This window comes from Anopheles coustani, chromosome X, assembly GCF_943734705.1.
Source record: "Anopheles coustani chromosome X, idAnoCousDA_361_x.2, whole genome shotgun sequence".
Taxonomy (NCBI): Eukaryota; Metazoa; Arthropoda; class Insecta; order Diptera; family Culicidae; genus Anopheles; species Anopheles coustani.
Window position 1 is genome coordinate 2844853 of NC_071290.1, and position 13786 is coordinate 2858638.

Below are 13786 nucleotides of genomic sequence, written 5' to 3' on the forward strand. Positions count from 1 at the left end.
AGTAAATCCATTACTACCATATTTAAGATTATTGCAGCGAAGTCATAACATTCCAATATGCTTAGCTGTCAAAATAAAAGCAACCAAGGAGATGTAAAGTAGGTTACAGAACCGAACAGGCAAAATAAAAACGAATTTCTTTTAATGTTTAAATTTAAAATCATGATATTTCCATAAGAAAAAGGCGAAGCCTTTACAGAAAAATTTGAAGCATATTAAATCCCACATATTTTTTGGGTCGGTTGTCATCAATGCATTTCGTTGGCCTGATTTTTCAAGGGCATGTATTTCAATCGGCAATAGTTTCAAGCCGACTTCCTGCGGTTTAATTCAAATATATGGGATGCAATTATAACGACGAATCTCCATTGCTCGATAGCAACTTAGATATCATAGACATTTAAATCATCTCCTATCTTACTTTCCATAAATCTTGAAAACAATGTTCTTACTGATGGTAATACTATGACGATGCATTTGTAACCAGTTGCATGGGTTGCAAACAAAACTAACATGAGATAGCTAAATTTTGTACGATTTGTATGTGTCCGGTATACATATCGTACAAAATTTAGCTCTCTCACGTTAGTTTTGTTTGCGAGTTCTGTACACGATGTAAATCAATTGTTTACACACTCCTTTACGGTAAAATTTTATTAAAACTTGTAATTTGCGAATGTAAGCATGGAATAATGTTACACATTGGAAAGTATTGGCAAATGCAAACGAATCATTATAACGGACAAAACACAAATAGTTAGAGGATGCACATTTGGGGGCAATATGGTTTGAGGGGCCATGGGTGGAGATTTCTATGCTTCTACTGTAATTTGATCCATAAAGTGGATCGATCTACTGCTCGTCCTTATCTTTGGCCCCGTGCTTCAGGATACGGGTGAACTCGATGTAATCGAATAGACCGTCCTTGATGGGCGCTTCGCGCAGCATTTCGTCCACCTCTTCGTCGGTGAAGCGGTCGCCCATCGTAGTTAGCAGCTCGCGCAGCCGATCCTCGTTCATGACGCCCGCGTTCTCCTCGTCAAAGCACCCGAAAGCGTTCTTGATGACCTCCTCCGGGTCGGTACCCTGCAGCCGTTCGCCGAACAGCGTCAGGAACATTGTGAAGTTGATCGGTCCGGGTGCTTCGTTCATCATGCCTTCCAGATACTCCTCCGTCGGATTTTTGCCCAGCGACGCCAGCATATCGTGCAGATCGTCCTTCTCAATGAAACCATCGCGATTTTGGTCGATCATGTTGAATGCCTCCTTGAACTCGGCGATCTGTGCCTGATCGAACATCGCGAAGACGTTCGATGTGGCACGCTGAGCGCGCTTCTTTGTCGTACCACGACGTCCGGCGGTCTTGCGTGACGACATTATGTTTTAATAAATTTGTTTTGCTGGCGCTGGGACAAAAACTCTTGGTTCACGTTACGCGATGGGGTACGGCAGGATTGTGATGCTGAATGTAGACCGGTTGATTGCTGTTGTTTAATGATGCGCAACATAATTGATATGAAGCATGGCACGTTCGGTCATCAAAGTTAAAAACGGAGTAAGGAAAATTTAAATTAGCACACAAAGTAATCGTTCCCTATTCAAAAGTGTTCGCACGCTAATTTAAACTATAGACCATCTTCTCTAAGTAGTGGTAGTAATACAGCAATACAGGACTATAATGTGCAAAGGACTAGGGACGTAAACTACCTACGTAATGTAGAAGACCACTGTCAACCAAATGCAACTACTGACTGGCAACTAATCCTAGTACGCTTCGAGCTTGCTGACTCAAATGCACTTAAAGCTGCCCATTCGCGACTGATGCGCGAAAGTGTGCGAGTCAGGCATGATGGCTCGTCCAGCGCGACAGGCGCTTGTAACCATTACATCTGAACGTTCATTTGGCCTCAAAGGTATTTCTGATATGACCAACCAGATGGTGGTGGTGACAATCCGCGTGAGTCATCCACGTAGCCGACATTCCATCGGAATAGACACTCGATTTTTTCTCCTCGCAAGACCTGCGCATGTCTCATCCATCCCACATGCGAAATCTGCATTCAGTCTTGATTTATTAATATGACCGCAAGAGCTCGTTTAAGCAATTGTAATAGTTCGAAATACACTACTTCGGAAACAGATGGTATCGCGGGGCACGGCAAAACCAACACACGGTGGGCACTGTTTATTCCCGCCCCACTCAATTCCATCCAAATTGAGGTCACAAACCATTCGTTCCTTTTTCGCCTAAAAGGGTAAACCTGCGTAAGCCGTTCGATGCAAAAACAGGGCCTTATATGGCAGAATACAACGATGAGATGTTATTACTGTACCGTCCAGCTCCCTCCATTGAGCGTTTCCTTGGCCGAGCCAGCGACATTCTCGCGCACCACCGTCAGCAGTGCCTTATCCCCACTCTTGGAGCACAATTGCCGATGTTATGGATGGTAAAATATCGGCTACAAGATGGCTCCCCATCATGCCTTAAAAGGATATGATCACGTAAAAGAAAGCATCATCATTTCTGTCATAATTCAACGTTGATTCCGTACCAGATTCCAAAAAACATGCTCTGATGTAAGACACTGTAGATTCCCAAACAACTTCAAGAAGCTTTGAAGTTACCCACTAGGAGATTCCTGTGGATATTTAAAAACCACTTCACATAAGGCCTGGAAGCAAATAGTGCATCCTACAGATGCATCTGGATAGTTGGCTAGTTAATTACACGATATACATGGCTTCGGAGACAAAACATGGGACGCAAACAAATTGTAAAGAAAACATGAAATGTTGTTCGCCACATGCATTCATCCAGGCTTTTTTCATTTTACACTTTATCTTCGCAAACTATTTCACTACTTTGTGCTGTGATCTAATTAGGAGAAAAGCGCTAAATTACTTACGATTTTCGTTATTAAAACTGATGGAATCTTCCAAACTATAACCAGTGACTCACATCAAAGAAATTCACAAAGCAAATGTTGTCTAAGGGAGGAGAGATGTTTTTTAACAGACAACTTGTGCTAGTGATGGCAGGTTCGATCTGCACCCAATCGATTTTACGATTCACGTTTTATATGATGAGAAAAGATATGTTACGAAATGAAAGGTATTTCAACTGAGATCAATTTCATTAGCTATCACATAGCTATGCTTCGAATATCACTTACAATGCACTTTTTCCAATTAATATCTATCTGGGAACATATAGAGGAACTGAGTTACTCTTTACTGCATGAACCTTGGTTGTATCTTGTTCGAAACACAAATGTCTTCAAAGACATTTCATGTAGCAAGTAAACATTTGGATAAAAATATGAAACCGCCATGAATCAGCAATCCCATGTATTTACAAATAATTGTACATTCTTCCAGTGTGTGCCAAGTCCCAAGGAGCAAAGGGATAAAAGTACAAGAAAGAACGTTCATGTGGGAGGATTGATAAAACACACGGATTGCACTGCAGAAAGATAAGCGTGCGGCAAAATGTCTCTTTTTCACGCGAATGCTGGACAAGCTGAAATTATCCGTAGTGTACAGAAGGACCAGGAATACATCGAGAACATACGGAGTTCCCTTAGCGAGATGCTTCTTTTGCTTAGCCATCGTCAATGGTTCAAGTATAACGCTGCCTGTAAACTTATTGCTGAGATCATGTACCACCACTACGCGATTCTAAACAACCTTCAGACACTCGGCGAAGAATACACCGGTATAATACAGGTCGATGCCAACTATGTTATGCTACCCAATAAGGCTTTACAATTGCTAGCAATTATCCTTGAGTGCGGCGGAGAGCATCTAGCTGATCGTATGCTTACCTATCTGGACGCTGAAATAGACCGTAGTGACGAACTTTTGGTGTCTGTGAAAAACGGGCTCCACAAATTTATCGGGACGCTTCGCTTGATTATGCCGTACGTTAGAGGATTCCACACAAGTCTGTTCTATATAAATGGCGGAAAATATCACATTTCCAAGCGGCTCACGAATATTAATTATGTAACTATGTTCAGTTATATGCTTTCTAATCTAATATTGTTGTGTGTAATAATGTTTGGATTATTTTCTTGCAGGTTTTAATACGCAATTGGTTAAAGGAAAATCATTCGGTCTACGGATACAGGCTGCTAGGCTACGTTACGTTGGCTCAATTGATTCTTTCCTTAGCAGCTCGGTTTCGTCAGCAGCAACTGTACTCCAGCAAAAACACAAAAGTGGAGACGAGCGGGCGTATCGCGGGGTTGGATAGTTCGACTCATAAGTGTGCCTTATGTATCGACATTACGCAAAACATAACCGTAACGCAATGTGGTCATCTTTTTTGTTGGGATTGTATTCTAAACTGGCTAGATCAAAAACAGGTATGCCCTATCTGTCGTGAAGCTATTAAAAAAACTCGCGTCGTACGCTTACAAAACTATTTTGTAGAACATTCCAAATAGCTTGCAAGAGCTTATAGCTATATTGTTTGGGCTTTTAACCGGGATAGTCTAGAACCAAAAACAATGGGATGTATTTATATGTAGCGAAGAAAACCCAGTTTATGAATAAAGGGATTATGGTGTATTCGTTGCACTTCGATTGAAACAAAACGCATAATTTGAGTTGTTTTACTAGTTCATTGCTTCGATATATTATTCAATAATTTGGTTCACACGATAGTTGAATTCAATTCAATGTAGTTCAATGTTTTAGGAAATGGAAAATGAAATTAGATTAGTCAAAGTTGAGCACGGAAGACTCGTTCGGTAAAGCACCACCAGAAACCCCCAGCACTTGGGGTGAACAAAGTTCCGATAAATTGGTCAGCTCCTCCAACGCATGCAGATGAGACTGACTGGGGAACAGTTCTTCGGCGAGTCGGCATGGCCGGCCGAAAGCGGTCGTACCCTGGCTGGATGAAGCGACGGGCTCGATAAAAACGATATCATTCGGAGCAGAGGGCACAACTGGTGATGGCGCACGGTAGTCTAGTGGTTCAAGGTGGTCCGTCGAAGGCAAAAACAAGGTCGGCAACAGACCTTGAAGTTGCAGCTCAGTCAGGCCGTTTATGTATTCCACTATTGATTGCATCGATGGGGTCTCGGTTTTCGGTTCTTCCAAGAAGGAAAAGTTGTCCGATTCCGCATCCTTCTCATGTTCAACGGTTTCTTCTGAAAGCGCCAGATACGAAGGTGTTTTACCTACATTCGATACGTCAGTTATGGAATTCATTTCGCACTGTACGGTTTCGCTGCCAAACGCATCCATCCGAAACCGATATTTCCCACGATTCAGCTGCAAAACGTCGGCCACATTCTGATCGACGTACACGGTATCGTTGTCCTCTTGTTCACTCGGAACAATTAGGCTTGGCACGAGCGAACGGATAAGTCCCACGAACTGTGAAATTTCTGTCAGCAAAACATCCCGTTGCTGACTCTCCGTTTCGGCAGCTGTAACCAGCTGCACCAGCAAGCGGAACAGCTGAGGCGCAGGCAAACGAGGTGATTCCGGAGAGGAATCCTTGATCATAGGAGACGTAGGTAGCGAAACAGATGATGTTGTTACGTCCTTCGGATGGTTTGTTTGAGTTTGACAGATTTCCAGCTTATCCACCGTTACATGAGTCGGATGTGTGCGAAGGTGGCGAGCCATACGACGACCTAGGAATATTTTGTGGCACGTCCCGCATTGATGCTGCGGTTGAATGTTTCGCTTGCGGCAGGCGGTAGGCGATACTTGCATCTTCTCCACCTCAGGATTTTCTTTATTTTCCTCCGTATTTCGCTCGGCGTGGAATGTGTCAGTGGCGATTACGTTGGCATGATGTTGCTCTTGTCTGCCTCGCGCTATCGGACGCTTGTTTCCCTGAGTAAAGGTTTCCGGTGGCCTCGATAAACGGCCCGAGCGTGTATGTACACCCATTTTCTTCAACATTGCTCCATCCTGTCCTTGCTGAGCATTGTTGTTCTCTTTTGTATGATTTGCTACCGGGATCGAGCGAAGAGCTGTTCCTAACTGTTTTAATCCTTGCTGCGCCATGTCTGTACCCGAATGTGTCCTTTGGGATTGCTTTTTTGCGGAAAACATGTTGCAGAGATATCTTTGATTTACTCTACCTTGTTCAACAACGTTGTAAAGTATTATACGAGGATTGCTAGAATGAAATAAAAAAGCAATATTGAAAATAGACACACATGAACAACTTATGCTACTAGACAATATTGTTGGCATCGAGTACAAATACCGGGAATGAGAATGGAAATAAACTAACTATTTTTGGTTTCGACTCGAGTTTTAAGGAAAGTATACGTTTAGGTATAACCTGTAAACTGTGTTACCGCAGGTCTACTCGGCGCTGCTACAATCCTGCGACACTTTTGACATACGACGCAGCCTACTTAGGTTATTTTTGATTATCGGTCGCAGGAAAGACGCAGCGCCGTGTAGACCTGCGGTAACACAGTTGTACTCCAATTCGCGCACTTCTGAAATCAAGTACTCATAGAAAAGTTGAATGCAAACAAATATTGCCCATTGTATTTACCATTTTGATGGCAGCAGGCTCTGACGCCGAACATGTTTCACCACGTTCGTTTTACAGTACGGAACAGTCCGTGCAGCCGCATTATTCCTGCGGCATGGTTTTATTTTGTTTTCTTTGATGTCTGTACTAGATAATACATATTTATGCGGTAATTGTGGGACCATGAAAAACGAAACAGTTTCATCGTTAATGCAGCTGTTGATTAACGTGACGGAGCTAATACTTGTTTCTGAGGTATTGCTTTTCTGAATTTGTCCCTGATGAGGGCTATCGCGCGTATCCGCTTCGTATTCACTTAAACAATCGATGCTATCTTCGTTAACGAGACTAACTTCTGTCGAAACCAGTTGGAAACATTCCTTAACTTCTTCCAGGTGACATTCCATCCTTCGTTAAGGATCGTAGAAAAGGACACCGAAGGCTTTCCGAGGTTCCGGTTCCTTCGCTTTTGTTTTCAGATACGTATTTTGCTTGCTGTTGAATATGTACGATAAATTGGCGTCTCGGCAGCAAAGTATGAAAACTAAAGCAGGTAAACTCATGATAACTTTATGAAATGAGATTTGTTCTATATACCTTACTTGAAATTTGTCAGTACAAACAAGCTATAACGTTTTACCTTTCCTTTGTCTAGATTCTTAAATCCCGAGAAAAAATAATCATAATTGTATCGGTCGATTGCTTTTCCAACCATTAACATAATGACATCATGAGGTCGGACATGCGCGTCGTGTGAAATCGCGAATGCAACCGTCAGTCTTAAACCCTTATGCGTTTTGATTTTGGAGTTTTAATAAAATAATTATTTTTGATTGGACTGTCGTATCAGCATGAAACTTTTAGACTGGCTAGAGTAAATAATATAGTATCGCTTTGCCACATTTTTCAACACACTTCCAGAACAAGGTTGATACAAACTGTGGAATGCTTTTAATCAACCTTTACTATGTACACATTCTTGGGTTTAGCACGTGTTGTAATGTCATTCTGTATTCTGCGACAACAAGGCTCACTTTCATTTTGGGAACCGTACGTGTTCGTCGTTCGTTTGAAAAGTTTGTGAACGAAAAAACGCAAAAATTGTTCAAAATGGCACCGAGAAAAGACAATCAAACTACTATCAAACCTACCCAAAGCGGATCAAACACCAGCACCGGCAACATTGTTCCAGATCAAAAGCAAACTAAGAAGCCAAAAAGAATCATGTACGGCAAACAGGTAAGGACTGCCCCACGCACTTTCCCGATAGAAACGCGAGGATTCAGATTGCCAGATTCTGACCAGAAAATATGTATTGTTTCGTTTCAAGCCGTTCAAGTCGCCAAACTCGTCAAAGGGGATGGAAGAAAGTCGGATAATCTTTCTTCAGCACCTGCCGGAGGGCTTTTTCGAACAAGAGCTTAATAGTTTCTTTTCTCAGTTCGGTACTGTTACTAAAGCGTTTGTCGCACGATCGCTTAGCAGTAACCGATCCCGAGGGTACGGATACGTTGAATTCGAATATGCAGGAGTTGCACGGATTGCCGCAAGTGCCGTCAACAACTATTTGATGTTCGGAAAAATTCTAAAGGCTTCAGTCGTACCGTCACTAAATGGACGTAGATTCCCAAGAAAACTAGCTAAGATGATGATCAACACCTCACATAAAAATTTTTTGAAGTTTCGGAACCATAGAGTTCTTGACAATAATGGATTTGTCGGAGATACCAGACGACAAATGCGCCGTCTTCGCCGAGTGGCCAAAGTCCAGAAGGCGCTGGGTGAGTTGAAGCAGGCTGAAGTAGAACTGCCAGATATGCCACAGTGCTTTGCGGAGGTAACTCGATTGGTACACACCAATTCTGATTCGAAGCCCGAAGACATAAAACCCGTGAATGTTAAGAAGGTAGAAGAGGAGCAAAATGCAGATAGCAGTGACGACGAAGATACATTTGTTCCATTGAAACCCTCCGATTGGGTAGTCACGGAACCAGAATCCATAAAAGACGATGAAGATACCACAGCTTCACAAACACTAGTGAAGGTCGAAAAGGATGAAGGTATGAAACGCAAAGCGAAGAAAACAGCTGGTGGAAAGGTACAAAAGAAAACGGAAAAGAAAAAAAACTTTTCCGAGAATGCTAAAAAATCAACATTTAAAAGTCTCCGTACTGGAACATCAAAGTAATTAACTTTAGTTTGCTTATTCTTCTGCGTTTTAAGCATGTTAATAAGTTTCTTTCATTAATATGTGGGTGTTTGTAAATACATTCTGTAATCGAGCTGAAGTACTACGAAGATGAATTAATAAAAATACCCTTTCCGAACTTATGTGTTTTGTTATGTGTTACCATTTTAACCCTGTACGAGGTAGTTTTTACCGGTGTTGGCAGCTGATGGGAAGATGCGACTAGCCTGGCAACTGCTCGATCCTATTACGATCAGGCTCATGGAAGATGAGGCATTGGCAAGTGCAGCCGCATCTGGCGGAACTGTCGTCATTTCATCGTCGATTAGTGCTGCTAGCAGGCCGTACCGATGCCGGCATCCGACCTCAGATCGAACAAAACTACCGACATGTGCCGGAGCGCACTTTACGCTTCGATCGTTGAAGGCGATTGGCTTACCGGAAAATAATCGTTTATATGTGTTCCTTTTTAACCGTAGTGTCATCGATCAAGTGGCTTATGCTCTACACTACGATGTAACCCTTGTAACCGAGCGGCTCATCGCAGCAGGATAACTTAGGAAGAGTAAGGAAATCCTTATAACTCCAACGAGCGGCAGGATCTTTCCTCCGGAAGGGAAAACTTTCTCCTTCATCCACCCAACACTTGTGTTTCGTGTATTTTGGGCGCGTGATTTACGGTATTTCCCTTCACCTTTCCGTTGGTTTGTTGTTTGTTTTCAAACCCTGAAGGATCATAAATTAAACATGTCCTGGTGTCCGGTTGCGGCTCTTGGTCTGGTGCATTTTCTCGAGCAAACCTTGAGGATGTGTTTAGCGTATTCATTGTTTCGATTCAGATATGATCAGTTGATTAGGAGACACCAGAAGATAAAACGAACGGATGCAATGCAGAAAATATGACCATCTGGGAGACTCGGTAACCACATGTGTTGAAAGTCGGCATGCTCGCATGGACGTCGAACCGGGTCAAATTTCATCTTCGGTCAGCCACTTGCATTGCGTGGCTTTTTTCCTAAATGGACCTCCAACACTCTTCGGGCGTCGACGGTTCTCGCTTGCAGATGCAGTATCGCTTCCGTTTAACGTCGGACGGCCTCTAATCTGGTTTAATGTTGGTCATATAATCTTCACTATCTCCACATACTCCACGCACATCGATGGGGCACATCGATGGGTCTACGATTGATGTTTTGCGCCAAAGGCAGCCCGACCGGTCGCTCCGGAACTCACTCATGAGCATCTATGAAGCTAGACACTCCGGCGTCGGCGGTGTTTTCCTCGCGTTAGCTACATAGTCAGTAGCAACTAGAAGAGGACAGTGGTTTACTCCAATTTTGAATGCAAAATTACTTGATGCGTAATGAAAAGGTAAAGTCTCATAGTGTGCCTTTATAATGGTTTAAATTACGCAGAGAGGCGCATATATTGTCTGCTTTCTTCCACAAAGTAGAAGCTTGATCTGTTTCAAATGAACAGTCCGATTGCAGAAACGAACGTTATAAACGAAGCAACCTTTCTTGAACAACATCTTCAGGCAGGGGAAATTCGAAATTGAATAATCTCACATGGTGTTGGAAAATCTGTCACCGCAGCGTGGTTCATGTCGAGGGACATGGGAAAGCGATCCCGTGCCCGGCCGATACGCCACCATGTTGCAATTGGTGTTGGGGAAAACTGGGTAAAAAACGTAAAATAATAAAGAAAGGCCGTCGTAAACGAGCGCTAGAAAAACAGGAAGGCGTCACTAACGATGACATCCGATCGCAGTGATTGCTATGTGTGTTGAGTAAGTCTATTAAAAAGTTACAACCGATCCATTGCGGGACCGAGAGGTTGTAAAGTATTTGTTTTGAGAGTTCTCTCGCTTCAAATGGCGAATGTAGTATGTGAACGTCTATTTCATTTATAATTAATACTGATCCAACGTCTATTTTAAAATTTACACGAAACGACGGAAGAGCAACGGGCGGGACAACCGATTTCTCTTCCTAGATTGAAATATTGGTAACTCTTTCAAGGAATATTATACTGTAGCAGGTGGATTACGCTCAGACTAACACGAAAAAGTTAATTAATCGATCAAATTCGATTGACAGAGATATCGAATTTAAAATTAGCCTATTTTCATCACTTTCCAAGATCACTAAAGTCTCAAGAAAATGCTGTGAATGGTTCATTAAAACCATAAAACGGGTTTGTTGCTACAAGCTAGAAAACCAGAGTACTAAAACGATTGATATTATTGCGTAAGGTTATCAGAGTGAAAAATTAAAGCTTTTGAAATGGTATCAACTGAAGACAAGTAACCACAACTTAGTTCGTCTATATGAGCAATATTTCGACGAGAATAAAATAGACTAGCCTTGGTCTAACAATATGATGTGATGAGTAAGATGCGTGACTTACTCATTCGTTTAAAATATGCTTAAATCAAACGAAACGCTGTTTTAATCTGCTTCCTCTAATAACAATTGCAGGCATTTGCAGATGAGACTGTAACAAACTTGACTTATTCGTGCGAGATGCCGACGCAGAAGGGTATCGGATGGAAGAGGCGGTACCGCAGACGGAATGGTGTGCGGGGCAGTGAAGATCCTTGATGGTGTGAGCGAAGCAGGCAGATGTCCCAACGGCACCGAGTCAAGTAGGTAAGACTGCGAGAGGCAAATCTTGCCGGTCGGGCAGCTTTCCCATTGGCCGACTCGGCATCTTACAAGATCGTACGGATTGGCGCAGGGCTCATGTGCACGGTGATGCTGGCCACGATCGTGAGGATTGAAGATCGAGCATGCAGCATCGGTTCAACAGTTGGCGCGAGACTCTTCCCGGTAGATATGCGTCTTCGCTTATTGTGGCGCGCGTTCAAACAGCTACGAACAACGGCAATACCGTGTGGGTGTGCGAGAGACAGTCCAGGCGTCAATCAACCGGCCAGTTCAATTAATTGCATGCCACCCCGAACGAGCCTTCAAAATCCTTTTATAAGCAGCATGCAATAGAGTAAATCGATGTGATGAAGAGTTTGTATCGATACCATAAGATTGTATCCGCTTACTGCATGCAATAAACAAACAGTTAAAAAAAAATCAAATGTAAGAGAATAAACAAAAAAAACAACGATTGATAAATAAACTGTGAAAAAACACTAGTACCAACAACATAACTTTATGCACCATGCATAAAAGGAGAATCTATAGTTCTTCGGTTCACATAAATATTGAATTAATTATAATATATTTATCCTTATTTTGTTATCCACGAAAACCAACGGTAGAGCATAAACAGATAATTACGTAATGTCTTTGTAAGGTATGCATCTCTTATTCCACACTACACCGTTTTCGGTCAAACACTCAGTCCGAGAAGAGTATTTACACAAAATGAAATGTAAATCCTAGTAGCTTTTATTTGCAGCGCGTTTCCAAACTTCTTCAACGATTGATAATATCACCGGGATTGCCTCAGGAAATGCACATCCTTTTCATTTTCATGCGTCGATTTTGGAACCACACCTTCACCTGCCGCTCGCTGAGGATGAGGGCGACTGCGATCTCGTAACGGCGCAGGCGAGTGAGATACTGCGAGTGAGCAAATTCAGCCTCCAGGGCTTTGATCTGTGAAACAACGAACAAAAGACCACTGGCAATTTGCAACAATGTGGGCAGGGCAACAGAAAGGACCCTCTTGAGGGGACTGACATGACAGCGAAGCTTACCTGAGCTTTCGTGAAAGCGGTGCGGGCCTTACGATTGTTGATGGCAGCGCTGCTGGCTCCCTCGGCCGTCCGTGATTTCTTTGAATGTTGGGGATTCGGTGGCTGCTCTGCTGGTAACATGCGGTTTGCCTGCGCGGCAGGTGTGTTGGTGTTATTTTTGGCGGGTGAAGGATAGTTTACAGCTGTTTCTCCTGTCGATAGGAAGCGGCAAAGGAATTAATTTGTACTACAGTTTTCGATGTTTGATTTCCGCGGGTGGGTTTGATTGAACGGGTACTCACCGGAGTGTAACGTCTGTTGCTGTAATTGACTGCTGTCGTCGACGGTAAGAGGATCTGCGTTGGATCGTTTTGGTCTCGGCGATGTGCTATGCGGGTGTGTGCGATGGCCGTCACAGGAAAACGGGAAAACATCGGCGAGGAAATCCTCGGGCGATGGGCTGTTGGTGCAGCTGTTGCCACTTCGGGTGCTGACGGCACTGCTGGTGCTGCTGGTTGTCCCGGTTTTCGTCGGCTCAAGATCGCAAAAGCCACTCGGATCGCCACTGCTTGCGTAACCCGGGTAGACAATCGTGTTTGCAAACGTCCCGTCCGGCGGGACTATGTCTACCGATTTCTCACCGATGCCGTACGGTTGGCAGCGTACGAAGCCTTCGGAGCCACAGTGACCGACCGTGTCCGCGTTGCAACAGCGATCGACATAGCCTTGATCGTCTTCGGGTGCGCTCGTGCTGGCGCCAGGCCGGAGGGTCATATGCTGGGTGTAGATTGGCGTACTGAAGGGTGCCAAAGGTCCAGTGTCGGCCAGCGTTACCCCACCGGCGTCGGGCACTCGCGTACCCAGCGAGTGGCCAAAGTGTGGCACAAATTGTTGCTGTTGCTGCTGCTGCTGTTGATGATAGCGTTGATAGAAGAACACGTCTTCCGGCGTCGCGCGGCGAGGCGACAGATTATGACCATCCGCATACCCGGGGCAGGCGGTGTGCGTACCGGGAATCAACGCAAATCCAGTCCGGTGGACCGCGGACCGTTCCGGTGGCGATCGATCCGTCACCCGGCAACCGTAGATAGTCCGCGACGCACCGAGTTCGTGTGATTCGTATTTGTACATTTTCACTGTTTCAGATTCGTGTTCACTTGATCGAGCTGGAGCAGGATTGAACTGGCCGGTTGATTGACGCCTGGACTGTCTCTCGCACACCCACACGGTATTGCCGTTGTTCGTAGCTTTTTGAACGCGCGCCACAATAAGCGAAGACGCATATCTACCGGGAAGAGTCTCGCGCCGACTGTTGGACCGATGCTGCATGCTCGATCTTCAATCCTCACGATCGCGGCCAGCATCACCGTGCACATGAGCCCTGCGC

At 44.0% G+C, this 13786-nt stretch overlaps 5 protein-coding genes across 6 annotated transcripts; 2 read left to right on the top strand and 3 right to left on the bottom strand.

Moving 5' to 3' along the window:
- Positions 1-585: 585 nt before the first annotated feature.
- LOC131268733 (myosin regulatory light chain sqh) lies at positions 586-3031 on the bottom strand. Its single transcript, XM_058271008.1, has 2 exons — positions 2907-3031; positions 586-1484 (listed from the first exon to the last, which is right to left on the bottom strand). The coding sequence occupies exon 2, from the start codon at positions 1375-1377 to the stop codon at positions 853-855; it is 525 nt and encodes a 174-aa protein (XP_058126991.1). The 5' UTR covers positions 1378-1484; positions 2907-3031; the 3' UTR covers positions 586-852.
- A 238-nt stretch (positions 3032-3269) lies between these two features.
- LOC131268609 (peroxisome biogenesis factor 10) lies at positions 3270-4596 on the top strand. Its single transcript, XM_058270834.1, has 2 exons — positions 3270-4005; positions 4080-4596. Exons 1-2 carry the CDS (start codon positions 3490-3492, stop codon positions 4446-4448), a joined length of 885 nt encoding a protein of 294 aa, XP_058126817.1. The 5' UTR covers positions 3270-3489; the 3' UTR covers positions 4449-4596.
- Positions 4597-4613: 17 nt separating this feature from the next.
- On the bottom strand, positions 4614-7006 carry LOC131268608 (uncharacterized). 2 transcript variants are annotated; one of them, XM_058270833.1, is made up of 3 exons: positions 6759-7006; positions 6536-6661; positions 4614-6145 (listed from the first exon to the last, which is right to left on the bottom strand). In XM_058270833.1, exon 3 carries the CDS (start codon positions 6076-6078, stop codon positions 4723-4725), a length of 1356 nt encoding a protein of 451 aa, XP_058126816.1. In that variant the 5' UTR covers positions 6079-6145; positions 6536-6661; positions 6759-7006; the 3' UTR covers positions 4614-4722. The 2 variants fall into 2 exon arrangements, with proteins under 2 accessions (XP_058126816.1, XP_058126815.1); XM_058270832.1 differs by having other exon boundaries at positions 6536-7006.
- Positions 7007-7538: 532 nt separating this feature from the next.
- Positions 7539-8839, top strand: LOC131269023 (MKI67 FHA domain-interacting nucleolar phosphoprotein). Its single transcript, XM_058271332.1, has 2 exons — positions 7539-7753; positions 7845-8839. The coding sequence occupies exons 1-2, from the start codon at positions 7625-7627 to the stop codon at positions 8700-8702; spliced, it is 987 nt and encodes a 328-aa protein (XP_058127315.1). The 5' UTR covers positions 7539-7624; the 3' UTR covers positions 8703-8839.
- Positions 8840-12111: 3272 nt separating this feature from the next.
- On the bottom strand, positions 12112-13530 carry LOC131268836 (homeobox protein Hox-A5). The gene is made up of 3 exons (XM_058271116.1): positions 12702-13530; positions 12421-12611; positions 12112-12319 (listed from the first exon to the last, which is right to left on the bottom strand). Exons 1-3 carry the CDS (start codon positions 13528-13530, stop codon positions 12167-12169), a joined length of 1173 nt encoding a protein of 390 aa, XP_058127099.1. The 3' UTR covers positions 12112-12166.
- Between the last annotated feature and the right edge of the window lie 256 nt (positions 13531-13786).

What these genes read in the sequence shown, in the direction of transcription:
- LOC131268733 (XM_058271008.1), bottom strand. Translation starts at nt 1,377, where the DNA reads ATGTCGTCACGCAAGACCGCCGGACGTCGTGGTACGACAAAGAAGCGC.
- LOC131268609 (XM_058270834.1), top strand. Translation starts at nt 3,490, where the DNA reads ATGTCTCTTTTTCACGCGAATGCTGGACAAGCTGAAATTATCCGTAGT. An exon ending in GGCTCACGAATATTAATTAT is followed by an intron (nt 4,006 to 4,079) that starts GTAACTATGTTC and finishes ATTTTCTTGCAG; the next exon opens with GTTTTAATACGCAATTGGTT.
- LOC131268608 (XM_058270832.1), bottom strand. Translation starts at nt 6,921, where the DNA reads ATGGAATGTCACCTGGAAGAAGTTAAGGAATGTTTCCAACTGGTTTCG. An exon ending in AGCCTGCTGCCATCAAAATG is followed by an intron (nt 6,146 to 6,535) that starts GTAAATACAATG and finishes ATTTCATTCTAG; the next exon opens with CAATCCTCGTATAATACTTT.
- LOC131269023 (XM_058271332.1), top strand. Translation starts at nt 7,625, where the DNA reads ATGGCACCGAGAAAAGACAATCAAACTACTATCAAACCTACCCAAAGC. An exon ending in GAATCATGTACGGCAAACAG is followed by an intron (nt 7,754 to 7,844) that starts GTAAGGACTGCC and finishes TTTCGTTTCAAG; the next exon opens with CCGTTCAAGTCGCCAAACTC.
- LOC131268836 (XM_058271116.1), bottom strand. Translation starts at nt 13,530, where the DNA reads ATGTACAAATACGAATCACACGAACTCGGTGCGTCGCGGACTATCTAC. An exon ending in GCAACAGACGTTACACTCCG is followed by an intron (nt 12,612 to 12,701) that starts GTGAGTACCCGT and finishes TCCTATCGACAG; the next exon opens with GAGAAACAGCTGTAAACTAT. An exon ending in CCGCTTTCACGAAAGCTCAG is followed by an intron (nt 12,320 to 12,420) that starts GTAAGCTTCGCT and finishes GTTGTTTCACAG; the next exon opens with ATCAAAGCCCTGGAGGCTGA.